Genomic DNA, 26,954 nt, shown 5'->3' on the forward strand with positions numbered 1-26,954 from the left:
TCTTTTCCAGACGGAATGTGCCAACTACATCCGAGTGCTTTATCCTTTAAACCGGACCCACTTGTTGGCTTGTGGAACTGGAGCTTTCCATCCCATCTGTGCTTTCGTCTATGTGGGACACCGAGGAGAGGTAAGGAAGGGCGCACAGAAGCACTTTGGGATGGGATCAGCCAGGCTATTAACAGTAGCTTTTGTGAACCTACTTTTAGTTCTCAGTGCAGTGATTTTCAACCTTTTTCAACTCTCTGAACACTGACAAGGTGCTAAAATTATCATGGTACATCACCTTTGACAATTGACACACTGCTCAGCCAGTGGGAGGCTCACATCCCCCCAGTGGCCCTACTATTAAATGACTCTCCCCCCAACTCCTGCAGCACACCAGTATGCCACAGCACACTGTTTGAAAATTGCTGTCTCCATGGGATCTACCAATCTAAGGGGTCAAACAAGACATGACATTAATAATTTGAAAACTTACATGTGCCCATAATTATGTGGCTATGGCAGCATGTGGTCTGTCTTGCTATATATTTGGACATCTGATCTGTTTCTCTTTCTCTTTGACTATAGAATCATGTGTCTCATGATTTTGCTATTTGAGATATGGTTGTATTATCCTGCCCTGACTGGTATATTTTTTGCCATGTAATTATATAGGGTGCAACTATGCCTATTTTTGCCTTTTGTACCTGTAAGTTAACACCTAGTTCCTGTCATTCATGTCTGACTTGGATGTTCTTCAGCACCTTCCTAGTGCACCTTGCTTAACTCCTAGCAACGCCCCTTGCTGAGTTCCACAGTGAAAAATTGTTAAATGTTAAATTTTGTTAAATCCTGTCAGAGAATCCTTGATAATAGCATTAACAGCAGTATTATCTTTCTCGGTAATAACCATTGGACATGGCTGCCACATTATGACTTCTTTTTCTGTTTAAGAGAGAAGGGAGATATGGGCACCTAAATCAGCTCCTCTGTCTAATATGGCATTGTAAGTGTATGATTCTGGCTTTCCTAAAGTGTTCCTGTATGCATGGGAGGTGGGTGAGCAGGGGCAGGATGAGTATACCAGTAAGCCCTGCCCCCTTTGGTGATGTGTATGTGAAGCCCTGTCTCCACAAATGAGAAAAGATCCTCCCTGTGATTGTCACCCTGGAGCATTCCAAACAGACACTGATCTTGGAGAGGAAAGGGGTGGGGCTTCATGGTGTCATTGGTGGGGGATAGGCCTTTCTGGCTTGAGCATTCTGTTCCCTCCCTTCATGCATCCAGGAACATTTTGCGGCTAATGTGCAACAAGAATGTCAGAAAATGCAAAGCTGGATTGTTCTTGAGCCCATCTCTTGTGGAAAATCTGAACTGTTCAACTTTTGACAGTGTATCATATGAAGGAAGTGGTTATGTATGTATGAAACTTCATTGCACAATAATGAATAGTCTCTGAAATCCACTACACCATGTTGTCTTGCTGCTTCAGTTTTACATGCCTTCTCTTATGAAAATTGTCCAACCTTATTAGCATACAGAAAAGGAATGGATGTTGGATCTTTTAAGTTGCCTGGTTGGTTGATATTCCTCTGCATGTCTATCCCCAGCTCATAGTACTTTTCCTTTCTTTTAAAAGAAATCTCTCTACCCTCTTTCCAATCATATTCTGTCAGTTCCAGGTCTTGTTGAAAGGAAGACTGAATGAAAAGAGGTCAATACAAAAAGTGAAAGCTTAAAATGGGGATAGAGTCAAGAAGAAGGCAACAGGCAGATGAAATTGAAACCTCAATGACTCAGAAGAGGAGCAGCCTATCCTGTATATACTATCCAATGTATAGATTAATGTTAACCCACCTGTGGTCCAGGGGTGGGTGGAGTGGATAGCAACTACTTTGCTTCTCTTAGACATAGCTTGACTGCTTTACATAAGAGTCAGTAGTACAGACAACCAGCTTTATAGCAAGGGAACATCTGTCACTTATGAGTATATTGAGGAATATACCAATTGGGATCCAGATAGCATAACCAACCTTCTAGGATTGAACTGGAGCCTCCATGAATTGGCATCAATCTCCAGGTAACTCCTGAAAGCAACCCTGTAGATCTTAACAGAATCTGCAGTCATTTCCAGCATTGCATTATGTTGAGGAGAAAAGCTTCAGGGATAGCTTCAGTAAATGTTGGCAACCCTTGCTGTGGATCCCTTCTTTGGTGGAGGTTCCAAAGCAAGGACCCTCCACAGTCTGGCTATGTGAAAGCCAAACTGTGGAGGCTTTCCCATAGCCAAACTGCAGCTGGGCATAGAAGTCTCAAGAGCTCTATTTGCTTGACATAGATCTCATTTTCTAGCTCAACCCCTGTGTGATTCATTTCTGGATGAATCCCTAAAGTCCGACAATCTTCAGGGATTTAGACAATGTTCGCTCCCTGCTGGGGGATAATATACATGTACGTGGGTGGCATTTCTTTTTTCCCTCTCAACCTTTTGCTTTCTCTCCAAGTTGTTACTCATAAATCAAGCTGGCCTTAGCCGGAAGGTCATCCAACATCACCCTGTAACCCCTTTCACTCTGGAGGATTCAGGGCTCAGAAGGTTTTATTGAGTGTGTGAGAGAAAGGGGCCTTTCAGCACAGCTGTTTATCATGAGTGAGTGAAAGGGATGATCACAGATTGTCCCCCTGACCTCTTGCACCATAATCCTATCTGCCACCCGCACCCCACCCTGGTACATGTTCACAATGATTTAACCCTGGCAATGAGACTCACAGCAAAACACAATTGGGGCCCTGTTTATGTTGCTCAGAAATTTTAACAAAGTCTCTCCTTGGCCTTATCTTGGCATGCAAGCTGCACTGGGAATAGTATTAGGCCTGGGTGTAGGCGGACAGTCAAGTGGGCCTGAAGTAGACTCATAATTAGGCAGTTTGAAGAGGTTGCTTTGTCTGACCGAGTGGATAACTGGCAGGCAGACAAGCAGATGTCAAGAGCTGCGCATGCTGTCTTGGGATTATGAAGCAGGAGGTGAATAATAGGGATTCCCAACATCATTAGGTCCATATTCTCATGCATGCCCCTTTAATGAGAGTCAGATGCTAGATTTCTACAATACAGGGCTGTAGGGAAACTTGGAATTCTAAGCACTGAAGCCCTGGCTCGCAGCCTAATCCAATCCTCGGCTGGCTTGCAGGACACAGCGGTCCACGTGAGGAAGGCTTGCTGTATGTGTCCATGCTTTCAAAAGTATAGGAGAAGCATGCCTTCGGGGGGTTCTTGCAGGGCTTTTGTCCAGTGCCTCCCGAAAAGCTGTATAAGTGTAGAATTTGTTGTGAGAAGATTGACTGACCAACGGGAGAAATGGCAGCTAAACGGAACTCTACTGCAAGCAAGCCTGACCTGAAAAGAAAACCTTACGCAGGCAAAATGTTATTTGTTAGGCTCTATCTTGAGTGTCTTTATTAAGCACTATTCTCGAGTGTTATCTTCATGGCTTTGAAATTGTGCCTGATTGAACTTATAGGAAGAAAATAGCATAGATTAATGATATTCAGATCACTGCTTAACCCATTTTTTGCCCAGCCCACAGGTGTATACATTTGGTCCCTGTTGTGTATATGCAGTGTTGGGCAGAAATGGCTTTTAATTAATTTTCTTTGTCACCAAAACTGAATTAAGGTGCTTTCTTTATTGCAGTAGCACACCAGAGTCAAAATGGTTTCTGAAATAATAAAAAAATACAAAACTCATAATTACTGAGACTACAAATTTAAAAAATGTCTTGACACTGACTTTCACTTAACAATACCTATGTAAGTTATTCATGTTTCTTATTGTTAGAAAGGAAGCTGTAGTTACTTCATTCTACTAAATGTAAGCTAAATGTATGCAGATGTGGCATCCTCACTCACATTCTCTGATGCATCTGTCTAGGTGCCCTTCATTGTTTCCACATAAGCATCCACCCAGTATATCCTAGTCCATCTGTTCAGCCTTGGTTTGTTTAGATCAGTTTTGTTGCTGTATTTATCCCTTGTAACATTCTCTCTCCAGCATGTGTTCAGCTTGGATCCTACAAGTATAGAAAGTGGCCGGGGCAGATGTCCTCATGAACCCAACAGAGCATTTGCAAGCACTTTTGTTGGTAAGTGTCAAACCAGTTTAACACAGTCCCTGCACCCTAAAGACAGTGTATAGCAGACCTGCAGGAATTGTGCGTTTAACTTTAGCAGTTTTGTATTTCGGTGGGCAGTCTCTCAATGTACCAGTGTACTTATCGTGGGGCTGTTTCACAGAGAATACATATATTACCCTAAAGCATTTCACATTTTCATTGCTTCCAAGAGGCAACACACAATATGGGGAAGCTGTGTCAACCTCTTCCCTGCATTTGCTACCAAGTTGTGTTAGAGTGTTTACAGTACTTCAGCTTTACCCATAATTATGCCTCCGAAGTGTAAACCACTGGATAAAAGTGATCATAGTGCTAAGGCAGTGGAAAATCAAGACTGAGTGAAAAAGTAGAACTATTGTTGGCTCCAGGGACAATGCAGCATCTCTAGGATGCCATTATGAGTTAAACAAATTGACATGCCTTATATCCTGAAAAAGTGAAAAGAATACCCATGCTGGAACTGTGGTGAGTGCTTTCCAGCAGGCAAAAGTGGCACTGCAATCTCTTTAGTCCTATAATATTTTTTTCATCCAGTATTTACCATAAATATGTTGTCTGGGAATTTTTTTTTAATAAGGGTTCTTAGATGTCTGTTTTAATTATTTTGGGGGCCTATCTTGCTTATTTATTTCAATTGTGGTATATTTATTTTGGGTTGCCATCTGTCATCTTTACATTTTCTCTAAACCCAGTATCCTAACCCCATTGTTCTGGTAAGGTTTAAGTTTTTAAAATTGTGCTTCTATAAAACCTTCTACTTAGAAATACATCACACTGACAATCTCAGACTAATGTGAACCTAATTCTAAGAATTCATCTTTCATCAGATGAACTTATTGTACCAATTCAGGTTCGCTTAAAATCCATTTCTGCTTTGCACAGCTGAGGTTTTTCCTCTTAGTTGAATGAATGAATGAAAAAACCTTTATTAGGCAAAGATAGAGAAATCCTAAAAGCAAACATAATTAGTCCTAATCCCGTTTATCAAAAACAGAGTTAAGATACTAAATTACTAATAAAACATTTACAGTTCAACATAAAATATTAACATTTTTGACAAATTACATTAAGAAGGCTTAGAAATCACCAAAAGTAAAAATTTAGAAATTCCCTCTAGCACATCTGGTGAGCAGTCATTTAGGAGACACTTCAGTTTTGCCTCATCCGTCCTCTTAGTTTGATTCCTAGTTGATAAGTTTTGTTAGGGATGATACATTTTCATCATTTGTACTCACCTGAAAGTAAGAGAACAGCAGCAGATGCTCTTTTTTATGGCATTTCTGCAGAAAACTTTGTACTAGAATATGTGCAACAGGAAAATAGAAAGCGATGTGAATATGTGAATGTGCAATTTGAAACTGAAAGCACAGCACCTTTTTTGTTCTTTACTACTTGAGAAGCTGGTCCTGCAGACTAACATGCTTTATAATGGTATCTTTACTGTGGCTTTTACAAGTATAGAAATGTACAAGATTTTATTGCTTTTTTGTGGTGCTTCTTTCCTAGGTGGAGACTTGTATACTGGACTGACAGCAGATTTCTTGGGCAGGGACTCTGTAATTTTTCGAACCATGGGACACCGCTCTTCTTTACGCACTGAGATGGACCAGCGTCTGCTTAATGGTAGTAGTATGTTACTAGTATGCAGTGGTGGCCAATTGGTCTGCTACCCAATGCCACCCCTGACCCTCCGCCATGGTATGAGCACTTGCCTCTGCTCCCATACAGGAGGAAGAACACCATGTCCTTCCTTACCTTGCTCCTTCTTCGTGTGGGACTCCTGCTGCTTTTACTTGTTGTGGAACTTCCTGTTTTATTTAAAGGAGCTGTGTTTTCTCATGTGGTCCCTTTAAATAAAACAAGAAGTCTCACAACAAGGAAAAGGACTCCTGCACAAGCAAACTAAGGAAGCAGATCAATGCACCTGTCAGTGGAGGGAAGTGGTGGCAGACTCATAGTGAACAGCAGCTCAAATATGCCATCCTCCTACAAATAAACAAATAAAACTCTCTTATATTAAGTAAAACCATTGTTCCATCTATCGCAGTATTGTCTACGCTGGCTGGCAACGACTTTCCAGGGTTTTAGATATGGGTGTTTTTTTTGTGGGTGGGGGGAAGCCCTACTCTGTGACGTAAGGGATTGAACCTGGGACCTTTTCCAAGCAATGCATGGGCGCTACCTCTGCGTTCTGGCTTCATCCCCATGTGTGTATTTTCTGATAAAGTTATGTGACAGATTAAGATATATATGAGATATAAGATATATGATATTTAATTGATGAAATTAACGTAGCCATATTGTAGTAATAGGTAACATAGGCATGTTTTGCACTTGCTAATCTACAATCGGGGTGGGAGGATTTTCCCTCTAATTTTAGACAGGCAAGGAAGTAACACATGCCTTTCGCATTTCTTGGTCACTGAATCATGAGCTTGATGGGAATGAGATAGAGGAAAGGTGAATGAATAACACACATATATTCCACACAATGGTGAATGAAAAAGGAAGTGTTTGGCAATGTAGTTAAGAATAGAGTGAGAGGTAGGATAGAGGTCAGGGTCATAAGGATAAATGTGTAATTATAAAGATGAGGTGAGGGGGTTTTGATGACAATGCTTCTTAGAATATAATATCACATCTCCGTTATTAAGGGCACAATCCTATCTCGTGCTTGGGCTGGTGCAAGTCCCTTGCGCCAGCCCAAGAGGGTCACAAACGTGCCATAAGGCATGTTTGCACTTCCTTGTGAGTCGGCTGAGCTGGCGCACAGAGGTGTGCTGGCCCTCGGAGGCTGAATCCAGTCTCTGTGCAAGCGGAGGGAGTGAGCCTTGTGTCGGCTGAGCTCGGCTGATGCAGGGCTCTGTGGAGGGTAGGGAGGAAACAGGAGGGAAGCGTTCCGGGGTGGGTGGAGTGAGATCCTGGGGGCAGGGAATGGGAGGCAGGGCTGGGATCCAGTTGTTATCGGATCTCAGGAGGTGGCAGAAGTTCGAGGAGACCCATAAAGGCTGCAGTGGCTTACCTGCGGGTAAGGGGAAGAGTTTCCCCTTACCTTCAGCTGAGACACTCTGGTGCCCTATCTTGTGCTGGATACAACGCAAGCCTCCTAGCTTGCCTGTTCCAGTGCAAGAGAGGATTGTGCTCTAAGTGTGTCAAATCCATTTTTTCCAGTGTCTCCATTGGAGGTAGTGCCACCAACTGTGACAAGAGGAAATTGGCAGATTTGTATTTTTTAAAATTGTGCCAGACTGTAAGCTGCTTCTGGTCATTGCCTTCTAACATGTCCTGCAATCTTTCTCATAGCCCCCAAATTTGTTGCCGCTTATCCAATCCCAGACAATGATGATCGGGACAATGACAAGGTCTACTTCTTCTTCACTGAGAAAGCTGCAGAAGCGGACAGCAAAGGACGTGCCATCTTTAGCCGTGTTGGGAGGATCTGTGTGGTGAGCTTACCAGTCTATTTGTATGCAGAATATGGGGAACAGTGGGAATCAAAAGTATGGAAACTCAGCTAGATTGCCTTAGAAATTTCTTTTGAGATTTAGTTTGTGAGTGAGAGAATTCCCTAGTGTTGGTGAAAGTGTTTTTGGAAGGTGTGCAGATATGAGAACATGCAGGGTGAACATGCCAATATGAACATTTGAGTTAAACAGATCTACAGCTCTTGGGGAGGACTCAGCTGGCAGCTTGGTTTGTTGTGGTCCTTGCATAATAGCTCATTATGCTTTATGAGTTGGTGTCTCCATTAAAGAGACATGCAGGGAATTGTGGGGCAGAAGCCAGATTAAAGAATATGCTGACCCATTGGTGAATGTGTGTCCTCAACCTATAGGTAGTAGTTGGCAACCTTCAGTCTCGAAAGACTATGGTATCGTGCTCTGAAAGGTGGTTCTGGAACAGCGTCTAGTGTGGCTGAAAAGGCCGAATCGGGAGTGACAATCCCTTCCACGCTGGGAGCAAGTGCAGTCTGTCCCTGGTCTGTCTCCCTGGCTATGGGCCTTCCTTCTTTGCCTCTTAGCCTCAGACTGTTGGCCAAGTGTCTCTTCAAACTGGGAAAGGCCATGTTGCACAGCCTGCCTCCAAGCGGGCCGCTCAGAGGCCAGGGTTTCCCACTTGTTGAGGTCCACTCCTAAGGCCTTCAGATCCCTCTTGCAGATGTCCTTGTATCGCAGCTGTGGTCTACCTGTAGGGCGCTTTCCTTGCACAAGTTCTCCATAGAGGAGATCCTTTGGGATCCGGCCATCATCCATTCTCATGACATGACCGAGCCAACGCAGGTGTTTCTGTTTCAGTAGTGCATACATGCTAGGGATTCCAGCACGTTCCAGGACTGTGTTGTTTGGAACTTTGTCCTGCCAGGTGATGCCGAGAATACCTATAGGTATTCAACCTATAGGTGAAGCCTGTTTATCTGCAGATTTTATATCCACTGATTTGGCTCGATGAGGGTCCCCTGGACCCGCATTGAGCTGGACTTGACCCTGCCTGAACTTTCTGGAGCTCAGTTCCGGTTGCCTCTGGAGAGCTTTCTGAAGCCCACAGAGAGTGCATGTGTCTGCCTGTGGCTGCTGCGGGCTTCAGAATGGATGAAAAGGCTACTTCCGGTTCCCAAAGGTAAACTGGAAGTAGTTTTTTTGGCGTTTTCGGTCATTCTGAAGCCTGCAAAGGCCGTGGCAGGCATGTGTGCCCTCTGCAAGCTACAGAAAGTCCTCCAGAGGTGACTGGAGCACATCTTTTGGTATCCATAGTTTTTGGTATCCATGGGGGGGGGGGGGTCCGAGAACGAATCCTTCGCGAATATTGAGGCCCCACCTGTATATGCCTTTTGGTTCTACTGGATGCATATACATACATTCACATGATCTCTCACCAGGGATGTGTACTGCAAGTCAGAGAATGCAACGATTCAAGTTTTCATGCTGGGTGGTCCACACAGGGACAGACTTCATATTATGAATTTGAAAGAAAGCAACATGAGCATGCTGGTGCCACCAGGAAAGCTTTTGCCGCAACATCAGGTTCCATTTCATTTTGGCCTTACTCTGTTGTTTCCTTTGGAATCCTAGTTGCATCTGCACCAGTTCTTGGATTGTGGCTAGTGTCCAAAACCTAACTCTTAGCATTGGTTCTTGGATTTCAAAACTAACATGCTTCCTAGGAATAGCAACTGATTGTGCTGGACACAGGCAGCTGATCCAAAGCCCAAGAGATGTGCTGCAGTGGTCTAGGATGGGTTTAGGTTAGGGCTGCTTTGAATCTTCTTTGGTGAACACTTTTGGTACAATAGCAATGGGTTTTCTCCTTGGTACTTTTTTTCTTGCAAGATTTGCCCAAGCTTGCTTTTTTTGCAGTGGTTCACTGCTATTTACAGTCCTGATCAGCTCTGCAGCCCCATTTTATTGTTTTTTTTTTTAAATAGCTCTTTTTCCTGATACCAGTGATGGCATCACACAGCCAATCAGATTTAGTGATATACACCATTCCCTCTAAGCTGTGTTGCTGAAATCAGAGCCTTTTGCTGCTTCTGTCAGCGTGCTCCAGAGCTTGGTGATGGCGTCTTCACCAAATGCTCCACAGCTGCCCCTGCACAGCCACTGTACAGCTCCACACACTTCCTGTAAAAATTACAGGAAACATTGGTGATGTAATGCCACTGTTAGATCTCCCTCCCCCCCCCAAATACATAGGGAAGCTGCAACTGATTGTGACTTCAGAGTGGTATGAACAGTGCTCCCCTGTGTATATGCAAACACAGCCAACTACATATGACTAAAAGTTCTACCTCCAAAGATTACAAAAAATTGTGACTGTCATTTCATGCTGGAAGAAAATGCCCTCATTTTGACTGCACTCTAGTTTGCCTTGAATTGAGCTTTGAAATTGGATCTGCTTCCCCATTGCCTTTGGTTCCTGATGCACAGTAAGTACAGCATAGGAAATCTGTTTGGCACACATTGCATGTTTTAGGCACTTCAGTCAAGACCTCATCACCAGTAGTGCCTGGCCTGTAAGGGCTATATAAATCTCTCAGGTGTGTAAGTGTTTATTTTCTAGCGGAAGGAATGGAGCATTTTTCTTTTTGGTGACTTTTTTTATTGTGGTTGGCAAAAGAGGGGGCAATCCCCTCAAGCATTTAAATGTCAGCTTTAAATTAATCTGTCTTTCATCCGAATGGAATCTCTGCAGTTTTCCATACATGCCATTTCCAATTTCAAATTCCCTTTCTTCCCAGATCTCTTTCTCTCTCCACAGCTGTTTGTGAGTTATATTCCAGTACATGAGCTGTGTACCTTAATTGAACGGAAAACTTCAGTTGCATGGAAGTGGACTAACTGCAGAAATAATGAAGGAGCCAATTCTGATACCTTGACAAACTTGCCTCACATTGTGGCCATGTTCGCAGTGATGCTGTTTAAATAATAAGCTAAGAACATAAGAAGATCGCCGCTGGATCAGGCCAAAGGCCCTTCTAATCCAGCTTCTTGTATCTCACAGTGACCCACCAAATGCTTCAGGGAGCACACAAGACAGCAAGACACAACCTGCGTCCTGGTGCCCTCCCTTGCATCTGGCAGTCAGAGGTAGCCTGCTTCTAAAATCAGGAGGTTTCACATCCCCATCATGGCTTGTAACCTGTGATGGACTTCTGGAAATTTGTCCAATCCCCTCTTAAAGGCATATAGGCAAGATGCCATCACCACTTCCTGTTGCAAGGAGTTCCACAGACTAACTACACTCTGGGCAAAGCTATTGGAGAATGTCGATGTTCAGTTCTTTCTAGATGAGAGAAATTATCACTAAATTCAGGAAAACAGATAGATAGAAACTGCTTTGGTCTTCTTAGAGAGTTGTATTTGAAGAAATACAATTCTTATTCTTCTGGATCTCTTTGCAGCATTTAATACCATTGACCATATAATTCTGATGGGGTGGGGTCCACCATGGTGGTATGGGTTTGGGTCTGCCAAGGTGGGATGGGGTTGAGTCATTCTGCTTTGGGTCTCTGATCATTCCTGGAGGACAAATCCTAAAAAGTGGTGCAGGGGGACATGCTACTCCCATGGACAGAGCTACTGGGATGCCTAAAGTGTATGTCTTGACTGCAATGCTTTTTAATATCTATGTGAAACTATTGCATGATGCTGTCCAGAGACCTGGGCTGAAGCATTATTGGCATTTTGATGACACTCAAATAATCTCTCTCTCTCTTTGATCAGATGTTAGGAAGGCAGAAAAATTAAATGAGTTCTTTGCATCTGTCTTCACGGCAGAAGACCTAAGGCAGATACTGCTGCCTGAAAGGCCCCCCCCCCACCAAGGAATTAAGTCAGATAGAGGTTAAGAGAGAAGATGTTTTAGACCTAATTGACAAATTAAAGATCAATAAGTCACCTGGCCCTGATGACATCCACCCAAGAGTTATTAAGGAACTGAAGAATGAAGTTGCAGACCTCTTGACTAAGGTATGCAACTTGTCCCTCAAAACGGCCACGGTGCCAGAGGATTGGAGGATAGCAAATGTCATACCAATCTTTAAAAAGGGAAAGAGAGGGGACCCGGGAAACTTTAGGCCGGTCAGCCTAACATCTATACCGGGTAAGATGGTGGAATGCCTTATCAAAGATAGGATCTCAAAACACATAGATGAACAGGCCTTGCTGAGGGAGAATCAGCATGGCTTCTGTAAGGGTAAGTCTTGCCTCACGAACCTTATAGAATTCTTTGAAAAGGTCAACAGGCATGTGGATGCGGGAGAACCCGTGGACATTACAGTATATATCTGGACTTTTAGAAGGCGTTTGACACAGTCCCTCACCAAAGGCTGCTGAGAAAACTCCACAGTCAGGGAATTAGAGGGCAGGTCCTCTCCTGGATTAGGAACTGGTTGAGGTCTAGGAAGCAAAGCGTGGGTGCCAGTGGGCAATTTTCACAATGGAGAGAGGTGGAAAGTGGAGTGCCCCAAGGATCTGTCCTGGGACCTGTACTTTTCAACTTGTTCATGAATGACCTGGAGGTGGGGCTAAGCAGCGAGGTGGCCAAGTTTGCAGATGACACCAAACTTTTCTGAGTGGTGAAGACCAGAAAAGACTGTGAAGAGCTCCAGAAGAATCTCTCCAAACTGGGAGACTGGGCAGCAAAATGGCAGATGCATTTCACTGTAAGTAAGTGTGAAGTCATGCACATTGGGGCAAAAACTTTACATATAGGTTAATGGGTTCTGAGCTGTCTGAGACAAATCAGGAGAGAGATCTTGGGGTCCTTGTGGACAGCTTGATGAAAGTGTCAACCCAATGTGCAGCAGCAGTGAAGAGGGCTATTTCCATGCTTCGGATTATTAGGAAAGTCATTGAGAATTAGACAGCTAATATTGTAATGCCGCTGTACAAATTGATAGTAAGGCCACACCTGGAGTATTGCGTCCAGTTCTGGTTGCCACATCTCAAAAAGGATATAGTGGAAATGGAAAAAGTGCAAAAAAGAGCAACCAAAATGATTACTGGGCTGGGGCATCTTCCCTATGAGGAAAGGTTACAGCGTTCGGGCCTCTTCAGTCTAGAAAAGAGGCGCCTGAGGGGGGACATGATTGAGACATACAAAATCATGCAGGGAATGGACAGATAGAGACACACTCTTTTCCCCTCTCACATAACACCAGAACCAGGGGACATCCACGAAAGTTGAGTGTTGGAAGAGTTAGGACAGACAGAAGAAAATATTTCTTTACCCAGTGTGTAATTAGTTTGTGGAATTCTTTGCCACAGGAAATAGTGATGGCGTCTTGCCTGGATGCCTTTAAGAGAGGATTGGACCAATTTCTGGAGGAAAAGTTCATTATGGGTTACAAGTCATAGTAGGTATGTACAAGCTCTTGGTTTTAGAGGCAGGCTCCCTCTGATTGCCAGATGCAGGGGAAGGCACTGGGATGCAGATTGTGTCTGTTGCCTTGTGTGCTCCCTGGGGCATTTGGTGGGCCGCTGTGAGATACAGATGGGTCTTTGACCTGATCCAGCAGGGCTCCATATTAAAGTGTGGCTTTAGGGCCAAATCCTAAACTTTGTGCACCGGCTCACCACTGGCATGCGCTGTCGCAAACATGCCATAAGGCATGTATGCAGGCCCTAGCACTGGTGCTCCGCCAGTGGTAGCCCAGCTCTGGCCAGCACTGGGCTAGTGCTAGGCGAGCACTGGAGCGCCGCTGCTCGATGGTGGTACGGACCAGTGAGCAACGGAGAGGCAGGTGGAGGCATGGGGGAGGTAGGGAGGAGGCGTTCGGGGGGGAGGCGGAGGGGCAGGGGGTGAGGTGTGCCGGGGGGAGGAAGGGAGTCAGGACTAGCTCCACCTGATCCAGAGCCTCTGTGTCGGGCTGGCTGCCCGACATGGGAGCTCTTGATTCTATGGCGACCTTTGGGTGGACGAAGAATTGAGTAGCCCCATTGTGGGGCTACTCACTTTACCTGGGGGAAAGAGACGAAAGTTCCCTCTCCCAAGGAGCCGCTGGCAGATGCAGGATTAGGCAGAAGCCATTTTTGGCACCGCTGCAGCCCCACACGCCGGGCAGTTCAGGATTGGGCTGTTAGTCTTCCCACCTGTTTGTTAGTTATTTATCAGTATTCTGCTTTTGCCTTGTGGGTGGGTGGGGGGAAATCACAATTATTCAAATGTGCACTTTCTAATTACAACCACTCAGTGGTGGGTGTAGCTAGGGGATGCAGGCCACACCAGGTCTCACACACACACGGGTTTGTGTGTGTGACACCACTAGTGACCAAAATTGCTCAAGCCACAGTTTGTAGGAATAATACCATCATGTTACATCAATCAATGTGTAATTCAATGCAGAATGCAATGAAACAAACTATGTTGAAATATCTGTGTTCTATCAAAAGGTATAGACAAAAAACCAGTGGGGTCAGGGCAATGGTACATCACTACACCCATGACCCAGGGCATTGCCCCACCCTCTGCATGAGAGGAGATCCATCATGAGGGTGACGTGCTGGCCTCCTGCACCAGGAGACACAAACCTAGTGAAGCCACTGCAACCACCCTGGAATTCAAAGCACTCACTGCATTCATAATTGCCTCTTCCAGCTAAACAATTTATTACTCTCTTGAAGACAAAGTCAGTTTTTGTAATTAAGATTTAAGTATTTCTTTACTCATCATGTGGTTGGTCTGTGAAACTCCTTGCCACAGGATGTGGTGATGGCATCTGGCCTGGACGCCTTTAGAAGGGGATTAGACAAGTTTCTGGAGGAAAAATCCATTACAGGTTACAAGCCATGATGTGCATGTACAACCTCCTGATTTTAGAAATGGGCTATGTCAGAATGCCAGATGCAAGGGAGGGCACCAGGATGCAGGTCTCTTGTTATCTGGTGTGCTCCCTGGGGCATTTGGTGGGCCGCTGTGAGATACAGGAAGCTGGACTAGATGGGCCTATGGCCTGATCCAGTGGGGCTGTTCTTATGTTCTTAAGTAGGCCTTGTTTAAACAAGCCTCTGGTTGTGAATTCTCTTTCAGTGCTGAGTGATTAGGTGCTTGTTTTCATAAAGCCAACCTGATGTTTAACAACTTCACTTTATAGATGTGACCAAGAGCTAAGCAAAAGTGTTCAATAAATGGAGATGGCTTACACAAGGACTCTATGATACACTTCTTTCTCAAGGTATGGGGAGGTGGCCCTCGCTCAGTAATAGGGCATATGTTTAACAAGCAGAAGGTCCTCGGTTCAGTCTTTGGCATCTACATTTACAAGGATTTCAAGTAGCAGGGCTAGGGAAGTCCTCTGCTGGAAACCTGAGAGAGTCAACAAGAGCCAAAGGGCTATAAAGTTCAATGATCTGAAGGCTGCTTCATCTGTAAGCTACGTAAATAAAGATATGTCCAAATTGTGACGTTGATACTCACTGGAATGTTAACAATTCCAGACAACAATTAAAATCTTTATTGGTGAATATTGACAGCCACCTAAATATGATTGTTGGCATTCATGGGTGTATGTCTGAAAAGTGGGGAAATGTGTATCTATTTTCAGATATTCACAAAATCCATCTGAGATTGGTGCCAGAATTCCTATATGAGTGTTGACATTCAACAGATTTTGGACATTCACTGTAACATATACACTGTTATTACCAATAAAGACTGGCTGGTGAATATTTCTTGGTTCTTTGTACTGTACCTTATATACAGTACATAAATTTATACTTTATATCTTAAAACGTACACTTTGCCTTTTAACATAAATTTTGAAAAGGAGGAATGCAACAGTGAGCTCAAGAAGCCACTACTGCTGTAAAACACTTGATTTAAAGTACAAAACATACTAATACATCTGGCCAATACACCTGGACTAGATGCCTTTAAAAGGGGGTTGGACAGATTTATGACAGAAAAGCCCATCACAGGTTACAGGTCATGATGACTGTATGCACCCTCCTGGTTTTGGATAGCCTATCGCTGAATGCAAGACGCTTGGGAATGTCAACAAGATACAGGTATGTTGTTGTAATGAGTGCTCCCAGAGGCTTCTGGTGGGCTACCGTGAGATACAGGAAGCTGAACTAGATGGGCCTTTGCCTGATCTGGCAGGGCTCTTCTTGTGTTCTTATCTTTAAGACCCATAAACCCCAACTTCAGCATAAAAATCACTCCAGAGACCTGGTATTGCAGCCAAGAAAGCTTCACTCTGGATAACCACAAAGGCAAACTCTCATTTAAGAGCAGGGCACTTTCTACCAGCATTGCCAGGGAGGGGCTCATATGGTGAAAAAGTGATCTATATGCTTTTAGCTTTAAAAAAAATAAATCCTGTTTTTCTGTTGTGAAATGTAATGTCTGAGGTGGCTTACAGCTATTAAAAACATAAAATAACAGGCAGATGCTGTTTCCTTGGGCTGCTCTCATTCAGTTGTACTGAATGTGAGAGAGAATTCTTTTTCTCTGTGGGAAATATAAGGTTACTGATATGATAACCCATTATTTTTGTTACGGAAGAGAACAGCACTTGGATCTAGTTGTGCAAGCATGAAAGAGGGACAGATTGGTCTTGGCAGATGAATGGGAGTCTGAATATCAGGGATATTGAGGAATGTGCAAAGGACGTGAGGATATTAGAGATGCTTCTTGCATGTTGAGAGAGGCCCCTGTCACTAGATATGCATCATATCTGCATCATACGTTTGGAATGTTGATGAGAATCTTCACCATATGGAACAGTGAGTGTCTACCCCCTGCCTAGCTTTCCTTCTTCTAGAATGCCATTTGGTTGGGATTATTCCAGTACATTTGGATAATGAATTTGCAAAATGTACTTATTCTTTCTTTCCCCTCTTTTGGTCTCCATGGATCTCACAGCTATTGCATTCACTGTTAGAGGGACACTGTCTGCTTAACATCTCAACAACTACGCTAAAAGGTCATCAGATCTCATAGCTGTTGACGTGTTACTAGGCATGCTCAAAAGCACACTTAATAACCTGCACACGTGGGGGAACAGATGTGTGTAGTCTGTGGCTCATTACATACCCTAATTAGAACAATCTCCTTTGTCCTTGGTAGACAAAGGTATAGGTGATAATAAATGTGCTTTTTGTTTATTTATTTATTGTAAGGATAAATGTACAATAAGAGAGAGAGGAACTCAAGGAAGAACAAAATAGAATAGAATATGTACATGCAACCTCCTGATTTTCGAAATGGGCTATGTCAGATGCAAGGGAGGACACCAGGATGCAAGTCTCTTGTTGTCTTGTGTACATTCTGGAGCATTTGGTGGGGCACTGTGAGATACAGGAAGCTGGACTAGATGGGCCTATGGCCTGATCCAGTGGGGCTGTTCTTATGTAACCCCCATTGTGCATATACAGAAACAGCACACAGATTTTTAGAGAGGTTCAGGGAACAGAGGAGCTTCGACAAATTAAGGGGAAGAATGCTAAGCCACCTCACCGATAGGCTACCGGTGATTGGGAGGGAAGATCACATAGAAAGAACTTTGCTGCCAAATATATAACTCTCTTGTCTCTGCTGTGACAGTTTTTCTGGAAGGTGGAGCATGGCAGTAGCAGCAAGGGCTAGGTAACAGAGATTCTGTGAGCTCCCAGGAAGGAGAAGCAGGTTCAGGTGGGAAGAAATGGGAAGTGAGACAAGGAAACTGAGCCAGTTTTCAGTGGGGAAGGCAAGGAGGGATTTTGTGAGCTGGCTCGATGGGCACTGAGCTACAGCTTATCTGGTTTCAAGGAGGAGAAGAAAGGGAGCAAGAAGATGGGAAAAGAGGCTAGTTACCTTTCTATATAGCAGGGCTGGCATGCAGTTTTGTGTGTTGGTTATAAAATGTGAATGTGTAACTCAATACAAGCAGGTTGGTTCACACCAAAGTTAGAGGAAAAGAGAATGTTGACTTTGGGGGAGGGGGTCTATGACCAAACTCTTTATATTATTTTATATAGAGTCTTTTATGACATGAGCCCATTCCAGAACATCCTATTGTTCAGAGATGGTTTTTGATAGATTCCTATTAAATATCCTTGGTGGAGACAGTCATTTTCTTTTTGTGTCAGACCTTAGGACTAGGTGCTTCTTGATTGCTCATGAGACCTGTGCCTGAATTAGCGCAGGGCTCTGCCTGAGCTGGTAATGAAGTTGGAGAGGGGAAGTTAGGGTTCAGAGGGACCTTCTCTTGGGCCAAATGGTCCTGTGGTCATGTTTATCTTGTGACCAGGAAGCTCCCAGGACCATGGCATTGTTTTGCATGGGATTGCAGTGTGTGATGAGGCCCCATGGAGTCTTACTAGAGGCTTCTCCTTTACTAGAGGGAAGAATTTACTCCAAAGAGCCAAAGTTTTGCTTTTTACCAGATTCTTCCTGATTTAGCCTGGACTGGGTAACATACTCTCTCAGCATGTGCCCATGTCCATGTATTGAAATGTGTGCTGGGTTACTGATGCTTCGCTGCAACACTGATGGATAAAAATATTAATTTAAGCCACTCAGACCTAACCTGCGTGTTAACAAGAAGTTACATTAAAAAGATTCTTTGAGTTGGTTCCTTCTCACTGTATTGATTAGCTAGGTGGAAATGCCTTAATAAATACTAATTTTAAAATGCAAAATCTTTTCTGTCAAAAAATTTAAATATTTAATTTTAAATATTTAATTTTAGAGGCCTAGGTATTTTGGATGTTACACTGGAGATTTCTGAGAGTCAAATCTTATTCTCCCCCCCCCCCCATCTTCACAGTGACGCCAAACTGGTGAACGCTGCATCTGTGTTGGGGGTGGGCGGGCCAGGAGACTTCAGCAGGGAAAGCAAGTTTGTCAGTATAAGTCTGAGGACAGAAATGGGGTGGGGAGGCTGCTGCTGGAAGGGACACGATCCATTGTGGGCTGCCTGCAACAGATCCCTTTCCATGGCTTCCCCATCCCTGTTACGCTTCTGTCCCCACCCAGTTCCTCCCCTTCCCTGCCTCCATTCTGCCCTCCTGCCTCCCCCATTTTCCTACCTCCTCCCTTGCTGGTGGGGGTGGAAAGGCACAGGCCTCCCCATCAGAGCTCCAAACAAGTGCGCTAACTCATGCGCAGTCAGAACACCTTTTGTGACAGGCGCTGACTGCTTTATGGTAGTCAGCACTGTCCTAGGAGGCTCACCTCCATTGGGCAACAAAGAAAAGATTGGACTGCAAGACAGCAAACAAGATAGTAGAGTTAGCATTTCAAAAGCACACTAGACTGATTTGAATTCCCATTGGAACTTAGTGGTTCAATCCTCTCCATATTAAATCCACATGTCCCTTTGGCCTCTGGGAAACTTGAGAGGCAGCCTAATGGACTGCACCTAAGATCTGGATTCAGTTCCTACCTCTCCCATTCATGTGCAAAACCTCCCAGGCTACAGTGATGCTGGTGAGAAGCATGTGTCAGCTGGAAATTATCGTGGTGACGCCTGCCTGCAATAGCTCAGTTTCTGTGGAACAAGCGCCAGGCAGTACACATCAAGCCAGGGATAGAGAGGAGGAGATGGCAGCTTTCCACACAAGCAGAAAAGTTCTGTTGGCTGTGAATTCCTCACTCTCCTCCTAATCCGAGAAATAAACATTAAGACACAGAACTGAAACAGTTATTTATTAGATTCATCAATTCCTGCACAAAAAGGGATTCTGTGTGTTTGAAAGGCAGGAGTGGAGATGCAATCTGACTACCAGAATTGACATGTTGCCAAATGAGTCAAAGAAGATGCTCTGCTTAGTGAAGCCAAAACAATCTGTTATCTTCTCCAGTGTCTTTGGCAGTCAGAAAATACACACAATGAACAGGTTAAGTTATACCACCCCCCTTGATCTCTCAGAAGGATTTGCACACAATAAGCTTGTGCCAGGGGGATTCAGGGCTCAATTAGCAGCTGTGTTTAGCTTGCATCTCCTAGGGCTTTGTCTAAGGAAAATAAACATCTTTCTTTGGCATATTTCTTATAATCCCCGAGATTAGCACTATCACTGCAACCTGGTGGCGTGTGATTGTTGAAATGCAGATTGATCCCGTTTTCTTTGCTTAATGGAATGGGGAGAGGGAAGTGGTTTTATTACAGAGGTGCAGAGTAATGCACAGGCTCCAGCCAACAAGAACTTCCAATCTAGCCCTGGCCACAGCTAACAGTTCAGTCCTCAAATCCTTTTGCCATGCATGTGTGCATGCTCATACTGTTGCCACTCATGCTGTTACTGTTGCATGCTCATACTGTGCCCAAATGTAGCAGCCTCACTTCCAGAAGCAGCGTTGGTGTGTGCTCATTTGGGAGAAGGGTGCAGGCTTCCACCACCAACGGCTTGTGCCAGCCCTGGATAGAGCAAGAGCAAGTGTGTGTCTTCTTTTGAAGGAAAGGTGCAGCTCTAAAAGAGTGGACAACAAACAAGGGAGAGAGCAAAAAAGGAAACTTTCTATTTCCTCCCCAGAGTGCCTCCTACCCAAAAAAAAGGAGTGCTGCAAAAAAAGAAAGAAAGAAAAGGTGAATGTTGTGTATTCAGAAAAGGATGAGATGCAAAGTACTGGTTTTTTACAGAACTAGAATCAAAGTTATCATAATTATAACAAGTATGGCCTTGTGGCCCATACTTTATGCATGCTCCAGTGTGGTCATTGGGTCAAAATGCTCACTCATCTTAGCAGTAGAGGTTTGCAGAGCCATATACCACCAGTGAGTGAAGAGTGTGTGTGTGTGTGTGTGTGTGTGTGTGTGTGTGTGTGTGAGAAGATGCAAATTCCCTGAAAGGCAGCCAGCCTAGCATGCTTCCAATCTCTTCCCCCTCCCCACATCCGATCTATACGCACAGGGAGGTGCTGATTGTGTTTCAGGGCATGGTCTTGGTTCACATGGGGCAATAGCAAGGTCCAAAAGATCTGATTGTGTCAGCATAATGTGCCCTCCCCAGTCCTGTGCAATAAAGAGGGGTGTCCATCATGTCCTATGTGCAGGGGTTAGTTAGCAGACAAATCAGAGTAATGGTAGAATGTCTGATAATGACTTCTCTGAAGATCAGAAACCAGAAGGATCTGAGTGTCCACCCTGTCTAGTTCCCCAGTTCTTTGTTTTGATCTCTCTGGAAGGGTTCCCAGAGCACAGCTTTAACATATTAACTGTCTTGTTTGTTTATTTGTAAAGAGGCCTTTTATCAGAAGGATCAGCTGCCTTCACTTCTGAACAATGTTTACTCCTCTCCTTTTAGAATGATGTTGGGGGACAACGAGTGCTGGTCAACAAGTGGAGCACTTTCAACAAGGCCCGGCTGGTGTGTTCTGTCCCAGGGCCAGACGGCATTGACACATACTTTGATGAACTGGGTAAGGGGAACTCATATTCCATCCTCCCCACAGGAACTTAGGTTGTAATCTTATCCACAGTTTCCTGAGAGTGAGTCCCATTGAATACAACAGACTTACTTCTGAGTAGACGTGATTAGGATTGTGCTGCTAGGCTTAGTGGCTTTGTAGTGAATTAAAGCCTTGTTCTCTGGGAAGGAAGGGCTGGCATTCCTACTGCTGGGATGCCCCGCCTCTTGGGAGGCAGGAAGTTCTAGTACCAAAAGTTGGTAGTTGTGGAACTGTTTGGTCCTTTGGATGAGAGACAGTTAGGAGTCCGAAGCATAAGTTATAAGCATAAAAAATAAACATTTTTTCAAAACTCAATATGATAATAAGATCCTTCTGCATTTTAGGAATTGTTGTAGCCCTTGTAGCAGAGAGATCATGAAATGGTTGGAACTTACTGGTATATTGTAGTTTGCAGTTATATACAGGATATGCTACTAGATTGCAAGGATTGGGTTCTGGGAATATTGTGGAAAAATGGGCTCCTAGATCAGACAGTTCTGCTTAGTAGAATGCTGGGTAATCACCATAGCAAAGCCAAAACATTCTCCCTCATCTTGATAGTTGTCTGTGGTACCAGAACTCATCAGCTTAGGGCGCAATCCAAACCTGTGCTGGAGCAGGCACGTCAGGAGGTTTGCGCTGCATCCAGCGCAGGTTTGTTGTGTGCAGCAGCTTAGCCACGGGCAAGGGGAAGCTTTTCCCCTTACCCCTGGGTAAGGGCTGTGCACCCCTATGGGTCTCCTTGGACCTGTGCCACCTCTGGAGGTGGCGCAAGTCCAAGGAGATTGGACCGTTCTCTCTGGGGACAGGGCTTGGGACCCTGCGCGCCTGCCCCCAGGGCCGTCCATTGCCCGCCCTCCCCCACCCAGAAACGCCCCCTCCCGCCCTCTCCCCACACCCCCCCATGCCTACCTTTGCCGCCGATGCAAGCGGTGGTGCAGGAGCCGCTGCGGAGGCTTCTGTCTGCCTCCACATGTTGGCGCATCTGAATGCACCGACGCGGCTCCCACCCACGGAGGCGCGAACGTGCTTTACGACATGCTTGCAATCCTCCAAGGCCTCCTATGCTGGCATAACTGCCGGTTAGGATTGCGCTCTTAGTAACCTGCATGTCCCCAGTAATTAATGGTGCTTCCACTAACCCACTTCTCATGGGAAAAGGAATGAATAGTCTGGAACAGAATATTAGTTTCTTGGGAAGTGTATTCCAATGGCCAGAGTAAGTGCCTGGAATGGATTCTGCAGAAGGTGAGAGACTATCACATGCTACAACTCAAAACTTCTCCTTAACAGAGGACATCTTTCTCCTGAGGACTAAAGATGGGAAGAGCCCTGAGGTCTACGCACTGTTTAGCACCATCAGGTAAGATTTTGTTGATTGATTGAGACCTTTATTGGCATAAAGGTAAGATTTTATTGTTGTTGTTTGATCTTGTGTGGTTTTTATTTCTTAGTGCAGACTTTGACAATCTTATTTGCTGATTACAAATTATGTTAGAACAAGTGGTGACTTACAAAGAAGTTAGAGCAATCCTTTTGAAAATATTCAGTCCTCTCAGTGTCTGTGCTTCATGAGCTGGAAAATAGTTATGATAACTGCTGATTTTCAGTATTTATGATGATAAATTGGAAGACTGAGAAGATGTGCTGCAGTTTGGAATTCTGAATACTTTAAGAGGCAGAGGCCTCCTAGATGACTGAGAAATTGTGGGTGCAATCCTACTCTGTGCTGGAACAGGCAAGCCAAGAGCCTTGCGCTGTATCCAACACAGGACTGGAGCCCAAGGCAGCTCAGCCAGAGGCAAGGGGAAACTTTCCCCTTACCCCTGGGTAAGGTCCTCTTGCCCCAATGGGTCTCCTCGAAGTTGTACTACCTCCTGAGGTGGCACAAGTTCAAGGAGAGAGGAGCAGTTTCAAGCCTCTCCAATCTCCCCAGAAACAGAGCTTGGGATCCGGCTTAACTGCTGGATCCCAGCCCCGCCTCCCGCTCCCTGCTCACCCACCACGCGCCCTCTCCTCGCCCAGGAACACCTCCCTCCTGCCTCCTCCCCACCTCCTCCCCACCCACCCCATGCTTGTGTCAGCTTCTGCAGGCCGTCACTCCTCTGAGCGCCAGCCCGTTTTCCTCCCGAGCAGGCATTTGTGATCCCCCTGGGCCAGCGCAAGGGACTTGCGTCTGCCCATGGGCGCTTCAGAATTGCACCCTAAATTGAAAGCATTTGCAACTGGGAATTTCACTACATAATTTGCTTCACCACCTACCATACCCGTATTTTGAACAGGCACTCTGGAACACATTACAGCAATACTTTGGCAAGGTTATATCTGTGGTTCTACAATACTTTAATACTTTCTCTAAATAGGGCCTAACTGGTTAAACCTCTCTCATTTCAGCAATGTTTTCCAAGGCTTTGCTGTCTGTGTATATCGCATGGCAGACATCTGGGAGGTTTTTAATGGGCCGTTTGCACATAAAGATGGCCCTGACCATCAGTGGGCAGCTTATGAGGGCAAAGTGCCTTATCCGAGGCCAGGAGTTGTGAGTAACTTTAACGTATATTTTGAAAAGCATTTGCATGTGACTGGAGATGATAAATGAAGGATAGATCAATCCTAAACATGTTTACTCAGAAGTAAGTCCCACTGCATTCAGTGGGATGTACTCTGTGGACAATACGCACTGGATTGCAATCAAAGTTCTTAGTAAACCACAGTTGTTACAGGGCATTGCTATTTCAATTTTTTGACTGTCTGGTCTAGTGGCTTTCCACATGGTTTTACCTTGCACTTCTTTTTCATGTCTATCACACACCAATCCAAAATGTTGACCTTGGAAGAGTTCTCTTTCTCTTTCAAACTTGAACCCTGACTGTGAGTCCTAAAGAAGAGGGAAAATACTCCAAAACTTTAAACAGCCATTATTTAACCCTCTCCCAAGGCCCCTCTTCCTTTATACCAGGGGTGCTCACACTTTTTTGGCTCGAGAGCTACTTTGAAACCCAGCAAGGCCCGGAGATCTACCAGTTTTTTTTACAATGTTCGCGCCATCATAACATATAACATTTATGTGTACAATGTATGTTGGTGTACCTTGAGCCCCACTGAGTCTAACAGGATTAGGCTGTGAGGCTGCAATCCTAGCCACACTTACCTGGAAGTAAACCCCATTGAGTACAATGGGCCTTACTCCCGGCGTTTCCTCCCAGAGGCACCTGAAGGGGGGGGGGTTGGCACTCCGCGATCTACTCATTTTACCTCGCGATCTACTGGTAGATCACGATCCACCTATTGAGCACCTCTGCTTTAGACTTTGGTAGTTCTTCTGTCTTCCATTTAAAATGTGAAGGAAGCCCAATCTGATTTATAATGCAGTATTTGTTCTAGATTAAGGTCTGTTCCTTGGCATTATGTACCCAGTTGCCATTAAAAAAAAAAAAAAAAAAGCTTTAGTACCGAAGAGCCACTTGGTAGTTTGTGATTTGCAGTATTTTAAAGTTTAAGGAGCATGGAGTAAACTGGAGTAAACATAATTCAAATTCAGAATGAACAGCAGGACTTCCAAGTACACTATTCCTTAGATTTCCTGGCAGATATATGCCATTAGGACATTTATTACACACGAAACATTTGCAAACGAAGTATCTCTGGCAAATCAGAGTCAGGGCTTATGCCAAGGCAGTAACTCAAGTTGAAAAGTTGCAAGTGATTTAATTTGCAGGAGCAAATTCTCTTTTTGACTTGCAATCCCATGCAAGGCTTTGTTGCAGAGCACTAAAGTGCCTCCATCCTAATCAGAAAGAGAGCCCAAAAGATGAAAGCAGGAGCCACATAAAATGAGATTCACAGAAAAAGAGCATTTTCTCTGAATTTTTGTTTTGAAAGGTGTCAAAATCTGGAAAAAGGGGGTTGAATGGCATTGATTCTATCTAGTCAAAACCATTAGTTCTTAATTGTCCAGTGTGGCGAGTAGGTACTTTTCTAGAATGTGACGCTTAGGTAAACAGTGAGGTTCCCCAATGAATCTCTGTTGGGACCTGTGCTGTTTGGCTAACTTATAAATTATCTTCTCAGGGTCTTCTGGCTGGTAGTGGGTGGAGATGGTGATGAACTAGCTTGATATTTCAGCTTGCTCCACCAAGGTCATTCTTTCATTCTCATAAGTTCTAGCTAAGGTCATTTTGCAAGGCAGGACTCGTTTTTTCCTTCATGGATTTTTCTTGGTGCCAACTGATCCTGTTCCCAAATAGATTACCACCATTTGGCTGAAACGGTGTGCCTTCTCCTTCCTAACCAGTGCCCCAGCAAAACAACCAATCAACCAAGCCGGCAATATTCCTCCACTAAGGACTACCCTGATGATGTCCTTCACTTTGCACGTGCCCACCCATTGATGAGCAAATCGGTGTACCCACTGCATCGCCAACCTGTACTTGTGAAAACCAACCTGCAGTACCGCCTGCGACAGATTGTGGTGGACCGTGTTGATGCTGAGGATGGGCAATATGATGTCATGTTCATTGGCACAGGTGCAGTGTTTTATACTGACAGTGACAAGTGTTGGATCAACCCTCAGAGTTGCATGTTCTGAACAACTTCTTTGTGATCTTAGATGCATGTTGCTAATTGTTATTGAGAAAAAGAACATTGTATATTTTGGAGCAATCTCTTTAATGTTGTTATATATGTTACAAGGCTCAACTGTGGTATACAAAAGAGGTTCTGGGCTATATGGGGCTAAATAATCAACTAGGAATCATTAGGACAGGATCAAGAAAACTGCAACAATGATAATGCCCCCTATGCAAATCTAAGGTATGGCCACATTTGGAATAGTGTGTACAGTTCTCATAACTGCGTCTCAGAAAGGATATAGAGGTGGAAAATGTGCAAAAGAGGGCAACCAAAATTAACAAGAAGTTAGAGCACTTTCCTTACAAGGAAATTTTACAACCTTTGGAACTTTTTAGCATAGGAAAAAAGGTAATTAAGGAAGATTTATGAAATTATGTGTGGAGTGGAGAGAGTTTTTCCTCATGAGAATAGAACTGGGCTCATTCAATGAAAGTGATTGGCAGGACAAAAGGACATGTGCCCACATAGCACATAATTAGTTTGTGGGTGTTGTGGCCTGGAGATGGCACCAGCCACCCCAGGGTTGCCAGTCTCCACGGGCTCCATGAGGGGTAGCAACGGGGTTGCAACAGGACCGGATCCCACCCATCAGACATAGGCTACAGGCCTTCTCCCCAGTTGTGGCTTTCAGAAAGCTCCCAGGCTAACTGGCTTCCTCACCCGGCAGCAGCCTTGCCACTACTGACCCCCATCACTAGCTGGGCTGGGTCTTATATAGAGAAGGTCACTCCTGCCAGCCCCACCTCGTCGTCCTCCCTCTGAGTCATAAAGTTTCTCCCAGGACTCTGCCCCATGGTGGCTACTTTCCTCCCTGACCCCCAAGCCGAGCTGCTTGTGCGGCTTCTCCTCTTCCCAGCACCCGGGCTGATCTCCTGAGGCCGAGGCCCAGGAAGAGCTGCGTCTGCGGCAGCTGCTGCCCTGCCACTCTGGCAGCCAAGGCAGAAGAGACAGGTCCCAGACCTCCTCAGCTGCTGCCGGAAGCTGCTCTTGCTGGTTCAGCACTGGCACTACCCTCTTTAGTCCCTGGTGGTTCAGTGCCTCAGCTGGGAATAAGGCCCGGATGTCTTCTGTCTCACCGTGCACCTTTTCACCATGGTGCACCTTGCCAGCCAGCGAAACTCATTGTGGAGCTCCAGGGGCTCGTCGTCACTGCCGCAGGTTGGGGTAGAACTGCACAGCGCCCCCAACAGCCCTGGTAAGGTGGGCATCCAACTGAGACCTGGACAGTGGAATTCATTGTTCCAAGATGTAGTGATGGCCACAAGCCTGGATGATGTTAACAAAGGATTGAAC

The 26,954-nt window shown here is 44.9% G+C and overlaps 1 protein-coding gene across 1 annotated transcript in view; it reads left to right on the forward strand.

Moving 5' to 3' along the window:
* SEMA3G (semaphorin 3G) overlaps positions 1 to 26,954 on the forward strand; it is a 102,714-nt gene that overhangs the window by 62,673 nt on the left and 13,087 nt on the right. The window contains exons 4-11 of the mRNA XM_066618501.1: positions 11 to 130; positions 4,037 to 4,127; positions 5,664 to 5,780; positions 7,461 to 7,603; positions 20,885 to 20,999; positions 22,323 to 22,392; positions 23,424 to 23,568; positions 25,324 to 25,555. Coding sequence (XP_066474598.1) covers positions 11 to 130; positions 4,037 to 4,127; positions 5,664 to 5,780; positions 7,461 to 7,603; positions 20,885 to 20,999; positions 22,323 to 22,392; positions 23,424 to 23,568; positions 25,324 to 25,555 — 1,033 coding nt within the window. The remainder of the gene's footprint in view (positions 1 to 10; positions 131 to 4,036; positions 4,128 to 5,663; positions 5,781 to 7,460; positions 7,604 to 20,884; positions 21,000 to 22,322; positions 22,393 to 23,423; positions 23,569 to 25,323; positions 25,556 to 26,954) is intronic.

The sequence above is a fragment of the Tiliqua scincoides genome, chromosome 2 (assembly GCF_035046505.1).
Source record: "Tiliqua scincoides isolate rTilSci1 chromosome 2, rTilSci1.hap2, whole genome shotgun sequence".
Classification (NCBI taxonomy): domain Eukaryota; kingdom Metazoa; phylum Chordata; class Lepidosauria; order Squamata; family Scincidae; genus Tiliqua; species Tiliqua scincoides.